General features: G+C 39.9%; 1 protein-coding gene across 1 annotated transcript; it reads left to right on the top strand.

Moving 5' to 3' along the window:
* Positions 1–5203: 5203 nt before the first annotated feature.
* Positions 5204–7136, top strand: LOC121905758 (glycogen synthase kinase binding protein). The gene has a single exon (XM_042424260.1). The coding sequence runs from the start codon at positions 5347–5349 to the stop codon at positions 5857–5859; it is 513 nt and encodes a 170-aa protein (XP_042280194.1). The 5' UTR covers positions 5204–5346; the 3' UTR covers positions 5860–7136.
* The last annotated feature ends 5003 nt before the right edge of the window (positions 7137–12139 follow it).

The following is a 12139-nucleotide window of genomic DNA, read 5'->3' as shown; positions in this document are numbered from 1 at the left end:
AGCAGTTTGGGAACAGGCCAGGAGTCCTATTCAGAGCCCGATCTGTGACCATCTCTGGGTCCCTACAGGGTCGTAGCACAGCATTAAGTATGTGTTTCTAATTATTTAAAGGTGTAGTGCGGAGGATTTAGTGGCATCTCGCCATTAGGTTCCAGACTCTAACAAACTCTCAACCCCCTCCCCTTCCAAACATGTAGGAGAACCTACGGTGGCCATGAAGCCCAAGAAAAATGCAAAAGGCTACTGTAGAAACATGGAACATGGAAGAGATATAAAGGGCTCATTCTACGGTAACAAAAACACAACGATTCTTATTTTCAGGTGATTATACACTAATTAAAACATACTTATGAATATTAAATTCCATTTCTGCCAAGTCCGTTCCGCTAGATGCCACTAAATTCTACACACTGCACCTTTAAAGCAGCTTTAACCGTCAGTGTGTAATGTGTTTGGCTCGTAGTGATGAACCTACAGAGAATTATCAGAGACTCTGCAGCTCCTCTCTGAAGCTTTACGGAGCTTTATAGTGAGTTTCAGCTCGTTGTTTATCTGTCCGGCTGCAACTTTTACTGTTCTGGTTCACTCTCAGCGTCTCTCATAGCGTCGTTTCAGAGAAAAAGCTGTAAAAAGCCGCTGTACACTACCTGCTCAACACCAAACGGCAAACAGACACAGTTAGCTGTAGACTAGCTGGTGAACATAGTGGAGCATTTAGCAGCTAAAGAGCCAGATATTTCCCTCAGGAGTTGGTAGAGAGCTAAAAGAATGTGAAAAATACACAGAGCCTCACAGGTATACATATAATAAATACATTCAAACAAACAACCCAAACAAAACAGAATCTACATCTGCATCAATTCATGTCATTTAAACATTGTATATCTAATGCGGATCATAGATAAATAGCCTTTATGAAGTAAATCACCAGGATTTTATCATAAGTAATATTTCTCCTCATGCTGTAGAAATATATTCTCAATACACAAAGACTTTAAATTAAAGCTTCGTTATCAACTCGAAGCTAAATCTGGAGTTTGAACTTTTTTAAACAACACACAACAGCTTGTCTCAAATAACGATATAAAGGCCAGTAGAAAATAAAATTTATGTCGTTTTCCACCTCATTTAGTTCACTATATTTACAGAACCGTTCTGTATCTTCCAGTTTAAAGTGTAATTCAATTCAACACAACTTTATTAGTCCCTGTGAGAGTGATTATACGCAGCAGCTCGTCACCCAGATCAACAGATACACACACGGTTGATAGGAAGGAAGAAAAAATAACGTTAATCACAAGATAAAAACCATGAAAGGTTACAAACTTAGAAGAAACTATGAGTGAAATTGTTAAAAAAGATGCAAAAAAATGACGACATAACACTTTTTTTTTACTTTTAGACACATTATACATGACGTACTTTATATATTTATTCATTTAGTCATCCTTTATCATCAGACCCCTCTTGAGTTCAGCTGAAGTTCCCGTCTCACTCATGAACAAAACAAAGACGGAGGATGAGGTCACACACAAACACAGCGTTCCTGCGCGGCGGCGCTCTGTTATGGGAAAGTGTGAAAGCAGCAGCTGCGGCTGCAGACAAACAGGGATTGTGTTTGCAGGGCGGCCGGGCTGTTTACCACCGCCGCTGAGTCACGTACAGGAAGACATGAAAGAATGAGGAAGTGTGTGACCCAATTTCCAGCCAGCTCACTTCCTCGTGTTGTGGACCAACTTTTTTTTTTTTTCTGTTTAAACACAAAGAATCCAGCAGTTGGAAGTCTGACCTGAGGGAGGAGGGATGTTTAAACCGTGACTCAACCGACTCACAGACACTTCCAGATATTCTTGTTTACATGGAGAGTCTCATAATAAGGTTTTTTCATTTTAGTCTTTCATTTGTGATGTTTTTCGGGGCTCTCGGCATGGATCAGAAGATTGTACTCTCAGTTATTATTCTCATATCAAATGTTAAAACCAAATAACACACAGACATACACACACACACACACATTGCACAGGGCGTGGACACATCCAGTTCAGTGCCCTGACAAGCTTGTATTTTTCCATTTGTACGATTGCCAGAGAGATTTTGATTAAACTAAGACTGTACTTTCTGTGTGGGGTTGCTGTATCGGCTTGTTAGGTGTTGATTTTATTGTGTAGTTAAAGGAGACACACCTCAAGAGTCTCTATAACAACTCTAACAAAACACAACTGCACATACATGACAATAAAACAGTGTTTATTCAAATTGTTTATTTCTGTCATATTGTTTTGCTTATAAGGTAATATTTTTGATTTGATTTATTGGCTCAAGACCATAATTACATGTTACAGAGTGCAGACATTCGATAGCAGCTGACATGTCGATTTGAGTCATATTTCTGTAAAAACAAACTGTAAAAACTATTTTTCTTATTGTCAACAAATCTCATGTTTGGATCCAAACCAACAATGAACAAGTCTTGTGTGTGTATCCAAAGTCTGATATATCATATTCCTCTGTGCTGTAGACGTCTGTTGTTGTACAAAAACTATTAAAACCACATCAGTGAGCCACACCGCTGAATAAAAATATAAAAAATCACCAATGTTATCCTTTAAAAAGACTTTAAAGTAGCTTAATAATCTCTTCTTTAAACACTTTTTCATTCAAATGTGGTTAAACTCATACAAACTAGTTGTTTTTGACCTTTAGTCTCCTGTTACTTTACTGTTTGTTCCTCTGCTGTATGAATACTATTACAAACTGTCAGACCAGACACAGCACTACATTAAAAAGACATTAGGGGGGGGCTGCACTGGAGGCAGGTTGTTTCAGTTACCATTGAGACGATGATATACGATCCACGAAGGCCAAGATGAGGCTTTGATCCGCGAGTCTGAAGATTTATCGACAGCAAAACACTGCAGCAGTTTACTGTCTGAAACTATGAGGCAGCTTTAAAACTCTCAGCGGTCTCAGTCATGAAGTAAACAGTAGAAATGATGACATCACACTGAGCCATGTTCAACTTTCTATCTGGATGAACTTCAGATATTAATTTATTGCCGGAGCTTCCGTCCAGTAACGTCTAAGAAAGTTTCAGTATGAAACAGTTTGATTGATTGATTAAAGTTTTATTATGCGCGGTGAGGGATTCAGACGCTCGTCTAACGAGAAGCAGAGTTTTATTTTGCTTTTCGAAGGGTAAAAATGTATCTCTTTATTCTGCAGCTGTACTGTGGAACAACCCTCCTTTAACTCTAAAACTCATCACATCAGAGCACAAAGATGGTTTCTCAGTCATTTATAACCTGATATTCATAATAAATGTTGACATGTGATGTATTTATCCTGTGTTGTTCTTGTCATGCTGTTTGTTACATGTACAGGATCACTATGGAAATACACCTTTTGGGGCTTCTTTGTGATTTAATCCTTGGTGATCGTTACAATTTAAAATCTGTATGTTTTGGATCAATCGATCAATCAATTAGACTTAAACCTAACCAGAAGTATCCTCAGACATGCTACAGAGGGGACACTTGTTCACTTTGAAGGTGTCATTGTGTCTTTTTTCTTGTTTTAACATCAAAGTGAATGTTTAGGTCGTAAAAATAGGTTAAAAACAGATTGTTTTATATGCATTATAAATGGACCATATATGTTACTGCTTATGTAATTGTGATTAAAAATACATTTATCAGTAAGATACAAACTGTTTTTCTTTGTCTTGGAGCAGGGTGAAAGTAAACAGTGTATTAGTAAGCGTGTTTCAAGAAGTGATGACTGTTTTATCATAGTTTCAGTCTTTGGTGTCAGTGCTAACTGCCACAACCTCGCTGGATTTCAGTATGACTGGACTGCTGCTGCTGCTGCCATTGAGACACACAGGAAACCTCAGCCAGAGCCCTGTGATTGGCTGACATACCACGTGGTGGCAGTGATAGTAGCTCCTTATATGGCGATAAGGACTCTCTCTTTGACTGGAGCATCGGGTTTACCCTGACTGCTGTTTCTCAGAAACAGAAATGTACACCATGTTCTCCCACAGATACACACCCTCCTTCCTTGTCTATTGTCACTGTATACACGCTGCATGCCAGAGGCTGCTCCACACTCACACATTATATTCACAACTATTTTAACTGTATCCATGTACTTAGAAGTAGTTAACAGCCTATTTAAAAGGCTATTTTTAGAGGTCCGGTGCAGACAGAAAAAAAGGGGAATTTATTACTATCATACACCAAATTCTGTGGCCTGAATTTCAGCTGTATTACCACTGCAGATATTCTATCATTCTTTATCACATTTTGGAAGAAGTATTTTGTAGTATTTTGATGGGGTCACTAATTGTAAATTGTAGATTGTAATTCTATTTTAGCATACAGAGATATGTGACCCATCAGAGGGGATTGACCAAATGAAAAAGAGCACAGGGATGAACAGATACTGACATATAAGGCGTAAAGGCTATGCAGACAGATTTATAGGCACACACTGTAGGTTATATTATCACGTGTCACAATTTGTGATCGTTTCTGTATCATCTGGGTTATTTGTGTTTATTTTCAGCTATCAAAATCTGTGAGGTTAGCTAAATACTGAGGTGACACAGTTTTGGTAACAGCTGCTATCAAAATAAAGCATGCTAAAAACATTAAAAAATGGCAATATTGCCAAGAATCTCTAACTGGGTTGCACAATGTGGTGCAACACTGGGTTTGTTGTCGGTTATAGTTGAGACATAATCTAATGATTCTCAGCATGTGTTCTGATTTCAATGTATGTTTGTTCATATACATGTGCTTGAACGCTTGAATAAATAAAATGAGAGGTTATTCATAGGAGGTCCAACGTGATTTTATGTTTCGCTAATGTAAAAAAAAAAAAAAAAAAAAAAAAAAAGTGCTTTGTTTGTTTTGCCTGGACAGACAGTTACGAGTTATGTAATGTCCATTTGGAGGAGCAGACCAAAGCCGGAGCGAGGTCAGGTTGAGGCGGGAAGTAAGAACACCGGCAAAACACCGGTAAGATGCGTTATAATTCATGTGTTGCGTGTCAAATTTGTGAATAAGTTGGTAAATATATAAATAGCTGATGTGGTTATTTGTTGCGTGGATAATACATAACTGTGCACATTATTTTGGTTTACAAACCCCCCTCCCCCCCGCAGGGTTAATGGTACAGTCTACAACACGTCACCCATTGTTTACAAATCAACTCGGGTTGTTGGTTACTGCCGAGCGGCGTGGCGAGAGCAAGGAGCGGCCCGGCAGCTCTCATTCATCCGACAACAAAAACACTCTGAAATCGAGAAACACCTCAGACACAAACCGACAGAAACCCGCCAGGATGCCGTGTCGGAAGGAGAACTACATCTTTCTGGAGCAGTCCGTCACCGTCGACTCCAAAGAGGTGGACGCACTGGTGACGAAGATCGGCGAAGCGCTGCAGCTCCACAACAACAGCGGCGGACACCAGAAGACGGTGTCCGTGTCTATGTCCTGCCTGCACGGGCTCACCGGCAGCAGCGCCGGCGGAGTCAAACCGGCGGCTCTCATCAGCGGCAACGCTGGAGCTCCTGGAGCGCAGAAACGCCGCGGCTGCTGCATGCGGCTCCGGGGACACCGGGGGAGCAGCCGGGCAAGCCCGTATCGCATCCCCGGATCTAGCGACCAGGAGTGGGACCAAATTAAACCGTGGAACAAAAATAGGATGAACGTGGAGGATGACGACCCGCACCGGTTGCTCCAGGAGTTAATTTTATCGGGGAACCTGATCAAAGAGGCCGTGAGGAGGCTGCAGTTCTCCGCTGCGGACTGTGGAGATTTCCCGCAGGCGGCGGCGGACAATGTGCCGTGCTGATCTCCACCCGGATGAACACACACACATAAAAAACTGAGACTATACAGTCACACAACGGACATTTTCAAAATAAATTTAACAGGACTGGTAGCTATGTTTTCTAATTTCATCCATTTTCATCGATTTGTCCGTAACGTCTGTTACGTTACGTCAGCTAGCGGTTAGCTAGCAGTTAGCCGAGCTAACGAGCCGTGTTGTTTATGTTTGAATGTCTCCTTGCGGGTCGGACGTTAGCGGGGATGCAGTGGAGATACGAGCCACCAAACACTCACTTTACCGACCTTTTTCATTATTGCATTAGCCAGCGAGGAGATGTTTCACGTTTTCTGACGGCTAATGCTACTATTTTTAAGGTGTAAAATGAAAATACACAGCACAACGGAGCATCTTTGTGTGTGTGTGTAACTCTGTGAATCCTGACATCCTTTAAACAGCGAGTCTTCTTTTCTAATTGAAGGTTGGCAGTGAACAATGGCAGGATTGTATGTGATAGTTTTATTTACCACTGCATCCCTGAATTTGTTCATGTTGTGTTTTTTTTGGAGGGGGGGGGGGAGGTTTTCTCATGGCTGAAGTGTAAACTAGCCATTCCTATTATTGCAGTGAGGGAGGGGGGAAGGGGGGGTTAGTAGTCCATTTTGTTTACAATCTTTAATGCTGGGTGTTAAAAAGACGCTGCACAGAGAAGAGAAAGGAAGTGCTCCCTCCCTTTTTATTTCATCTCATTTCACTGGTTTACTCAACCTCAACCAGACTAACCAGTGAAATGAGCCTCATGGTATCATAATAATATTTCAGCCAGAACACGGCACATGATTTGATCCCAGGGTCTCTCTAGACCACACACTTCATCTCTGTTAAAGGCAGCTCCACATTTCTCTTGTAAACATTTTTTTTTTCTAAGGGGAACACAGTCATCAAACATGTGGAGGAGCAGGGAGGAGAGGAGAGGGGGGGGGGCATGGGAAAGAAGACAAAACACGCCCTTTTCCCACAGGGCTTTGGGTGATGTGTAACTGTTTGTTTGTAATGCTTTTTGGGGGTGGTGGGGGGGCGGGGGGGGGGGAAAGGTCGACCGTCACATGACAACACTTTTGTGGTGCTCTTCACCTTTTTGGGAATTCCCGACGAGGAGTTCAGTTCGTTTTTTAAAACTTGTTTTCTCTCTGTGTAAAGAAGAATCACCTCGACTGCTTCGTAACGAAGTATCTGATAATGTTCCTGAGTATTCAGGGCCTTTTTTTGTTGTCTTAATAAACACAGTTTGTTTTTCCAAACTTCTCTAAGAGTTTTATTGGTGACTCGAGGAGAGATCTCTCCAGAAACTTCTCTCACTTGTTTTGTATTTGTCAGTACGTCAGCCTTGTCCTACATATTTTTCCTGAAAGTGTGCCTTCCTCCTGCTGCTTCCTGCGGGCCTGTGAGTGTGGGCAACGTGGTCTTGAAGGACACATGCTCATTATCAGCCTATAAATACCCCCCCACCCCCCTCTCTCTCCCCTCCTGGCGGATCACAGCAGGCAGGCATGACACCAGCGGTGAAAAACATGTTTTGCTCCAGTGGCCTCGCCTGCTGCTCGCTCAGGCCGAGCTGTGAGCCAGTCAAGGTCCTACACATTGTTTATGGCGGCTCCCTCTGCTGTCGCTGCTCAGCTACTGAGAGAGAGCGTCCGTGTGTCGTCATCCGTCACACAGAGCGGCGGATGGAGCTGACGGGGCAGCTGACATCATGCTTTGGGTCTCTCTGGGTGGATGTTTGGCCTCCAGATAATCACGACACAGACAGATCCTCATTCAGACTCGGATCACAGGTCGAGACTGAACACGCTGCGGGGCGGATAGATACACAGACCGCTGCTGTGTGCCAGGCCTGGAAGAGATTATGTCACTAATAATGACTCTCTCCATTATCCATGAATCTGTCTGTTATTTAGATGGAATTGATAAGAAAGTAGAGCTGCAACAATTAGACACTACATTTATTTGACCCAATGGATAATATAACAAGCTTTTAATATACAACACATTGTTAAAGATGAAACCAGTGGTTTCCAACCTTTTTGTCTTTTGACGTCTTACAAAAAGCAGTGTGTAGTCGGGGTCACATTTCACATGTCTATGAGTTGTTAACAGCTCCACCAAATAGTGATTTTTCCCTCTAAACTTCTCACATGCTTTCATTTCAATAAATGTTCAAATGATCCAATATTTCAGCAAAAATCAAAGATTAGAGAAAAAGTCCAAAAAACTGAAAACAGATTTGTGTATCAGAACTTTGTTTTTTCTTCTTTCCTCTCCCATTAATCATCTCACGACCCCTCAGATTTATCTGCTGACCCTTTGGAGGGTCCCGACCCCTAGGTTGGGAACCACTGGACTAAATTAGCTAACTGTATATAAAGTAGTGTAAACTAGCTCCACCTCCAGCAGCTACAACAGTAACATGCTGCTCTAACACTGATGCTTCACTATTAATAATCTAATGATGTCATATATAATAATATATCAGTCAGAGGGACCAAACCACTACTTTTACTGCAATACTTTAACTACATCAAGCTCATAATACTTATGTACTTTTACTGCAATACTTTAACTACATCAAGCTCATAATACTTCTGTACTTTTATATTTCTGCATTAGTAATACTTCTTCCACTGGTTGCCAACTATTAAATTAATCGTCAACTATTTTGCTAATTGATGAATCATTTTGAGTCATTTTTTTAAGAAGAACATTTCCAGCTTCTTAAATGTGAATATTTGCTGCTTTCTTTAGGGTTAGGGTTAGAGTATCTTTGGGTTGTAATCACTGATCGGCATTTTTCACCATTTCTTCACTTTTTATAGACCAAACAAGTAATGTGAAAATATGACAGATTAATCAATAATGCAAATAATCATTAGCTGCAGCACCAGATGAAAACACATCACACGTTCCCAGAGCTCAGTGTGACAGACCAAACCCTTAACGATGAATTACTAAAATAATAAATTGATTACCAAATTTGTTGTCAATAAAATTTTTCTTCGACTAATCAATTAGTTGATCAAATGTAAAATTCCAGTCAGAATACATTCATGCAGGAAGATCTTTTAAAATATATATATATATAAATGTATATGTACTATACCTGTGTGTTATTGATTTCAATCAATCATTTATAAGAAAGTCAGAAAGTGAAAAATTACAATTCCTCAGAGTCCAAGCTGACGTGTCACATGACCAGAAAGCAGCCCAGAACTCAGAGTGTTTAGTCATTTGAGTCGATATAAAACTGTTATAGAGTCATTTTTGTGTTGATCAACTAATCTCATAGCATTTCTTCAATAAATATGATATGTTTGTGCCTCTGCAGATGAATGCAGTCATAGAGCTGCAACTATTTGTCTTTAATTGATTAGTTAATTAATCTATAAGATGTCAGAAAGTAGATAAAAATGTCCAAGATGACATCTTCAGATGTTTTGTTTTATTCAACCAAACATCCCAAATATATTCAGTTTACAATCATATAAAACAGAAGAAAGCAGCAAATCCTCACATTAAAGAAACTGCAATCAAATGATCTGATGCTAAAAAGACTGTAAATGTGTCAGATATCCACTTGATATGATTAACTCAGACTGATGAAGATGAATAGAAGCTTCAACTTTTAAATGACTGTGTGGACCCACTGTGGATTTTGGCCTCCATCACTTCCACTGAAAGCACATTTGAAGGATCTTTTAATATCCAGTATGAACATGAGGAATGATTACATTACTGTTACTATGGACACCTGACTGCTGGTTTAAGACACCTTGATGTCCTTCGATGCTCAAGCATACAATCATATTTTAGAGAACAAAACCAGCTCTGTGAAGAAATGTGTTTCCCAGTTCATCCCAACATCTTTAGGATGAACTGGAACGTCAACTGGGAGCTGATCAGTAAAGCTCTTGTGGCTGAATGGGAGCAAATCCCTGCAGCCAAAATATACTGCGAGGCCTGAAACCAGGAGAGGAAGGTGAGAGTGTCCACATATTTTTGGCCATGTTGTGTATTTTGCTGCAGGCTGGAAAAAGAATACATATTAAAAACATATTATTTGATATGTTACAAAGCTCAAAATCTTCTCTGAAGTTTTAAAAAAAATGCCAAAATAAATCAATAAGTTGTCATTTTCTTGGTGAACATTTAACATCCATCATGAGGCTCAAAATTCATCCACGTCACACAGACGGTTGAAACATTTCTTGTTGTTTTCAGTGATACTTTTTCTGAACACATGTGAATTAAAGGAAACTGTTGTCATCTCACCGCAGAGAGCCGCAGTGTGAATAAGACTTGTTGTGTTTCAGTGTGAATGAGCTCGTCTCCGTGGGCGGCAGCTTTTCTTTCTTCAGGTCGGCCTCCCACGCGGCTCCACTGACGCAAAGAGACACAAACAGAAGATTAAAAATAGCTGCTGCGGTATTTGTGAGATCTTCTCATTTAAAAAAAAATACAAGGTGACAAAAGCTTTTCTGTATCAAAACACGTCATCTTTATATTTGGCCTGACAGACCAGACAGATCTGTCTCTACATGGACAGATGTGTCTCTACATGGACAGATGTGTCTCATATTCCTGTTCAAAGAGCAGCAGAGATATGAACCTGCTGTCCGGGTGTCCGTATGAACAGTGACTTTCTGATCTGCTGCTACGTTATGAACCATCCAGACCTCTCAGGTGGATCTGGATCAGGTTCTGCTTTCTGTCCCCCAGAGTCAAAACTAAACCTGGAGGAGCAGCGTTCAGTTTTTATGCTCCAGAAAACACAGCTGAAGACCAAATATGATGGTTAATATCTTACACTGTAACTTTTATTCTCCTTTTTCTTTCTATTTCCAAATTAAACACTTTTTAATTGTATTTAAATGTCTTTTTTTACGTTGCCTTGTGTTGCTTTTATTGTCTGTCTTGATGCCTTTTATGCTCCATGTAAAGCACTTTGAATTGCCTTGTTGTTGGAATGTGATATACAAATAAACTCACTTTGACCTCCTGTTCATACTGGATATTAAAAGATCCTTCAAATGTGTTTTCAATGGAAGTGATGGAGGCCGAAATCCACAGTGTGTCCACACAGTCATTTAAAAGTCTGTGTGAAGCTTCTATTCAGCTTCAGCAGTCTGAGTTAGTCATATCAAGTGGATATCTGACACATTTACAGTCTTTTTAGCATCAAATTCCCTCTTTGTGTTTCCTTGGACAGTGTTTCCCTGTTGAGCTGCAGGTGGAAGTATAGTAACAAAAAGACTTTGGCACTAAAAAGACTGTAACGTTGAAAGATATCTACTTGATTTGACTCATTTGGACGCTGAAGCTTCATATTAGCTTCAGATAAACTTTTAAATACATTTTGTCCTCCATCACTTCCATTGTAATCTTCATTATCTTCATTATGAAGAACTTCTAATGGTCAGTATGAACAGGAGGGATGATTACAGCAAGAAAAAACAGGTTTCACTGACTGTTGGTTTAAGACACACTTGAACTGTTGTGAACTCAACCTTTAACTTTTAGTTCCTCAAAATGGACACAAATCTGTCACATTTGGACACCAAATGAGTAATTTAACACTCAGAATTTCCACAATACATGCAAGTGATTCCCCGTATGTGAGGTGATGAATAAACATGAAACCACATTTGTGAAACCAACTGTTTTGTTTGTAGGAGACAATAAGTAAGTCTTATTTTATTTCATCCTGTATGACCACGCTGTCATTTTGGTCTTCATCTTTGTCTTTTCTGCATCTATTTCCTGTCTGTCCTGGAGGAGGAATCCTCCTCTGTTACTCTTCCTGAACTTTCTTCCACTTCTTCGGGGGAGTTGTTCCTTATTCTTTGTAAACCCTCCTTGAGGAAGATTTGTGATTCATAATATTGGGGCTATATAGATAAAAAATGACTTGACTTGCCTGCTAACATTTGCTAATTAGCACAAAACACATAATACAGCTGAGGCTGATGGGAATGTTATTAGATCAGCGTTGACATGATGGTGACTCTAGAGTTAAAGTAAGATTCATCCTTTTGATGAAGATGTTGAGATATTTTACTGGATAAATGCTGCTTGATGAAGAGTCCGATGATAAACCAAAGTGTTTAAGATTCTTCTTCTGCATATCTGTATCAAATTAAATAGCAATTCATCTAATAATTCTTGTGATATTTCACATATATGTGGACTGACTGACCATCTCGTGAACAAGTTGTTTCACATTTCTGCATATCTTCTTTCCTTTATATGA

This window comes from Thunnus maccoyii, chromosome 10, assembly GCF_910596095.1.
Source record: "Thunnus maccoyii chromosome 10, fThuMac1.1, whole genome shotgun sequence".
Lineage (NCBI taxonomy): Eukaryota > Metazoa > Chordata > Actinopteri > Scombriformes > Scombridae > Thunnus > Thunnus maccoyii.
The sequence above is the reverse complement of the archived record's forward strand: the minus strand, read 5'-3'. Positions and strand labels throughout refer to the sequence as shown.

Excerpts from the sequence above, each read along its gene's own strand:
- LOC121905758 (XM_042424260.1), top strand. The coding sequence starts at position 5,347 with ATGCCGTGTCGGAAGGAGAACTACATCTTTCTGGAGCAGTCCGTCACC.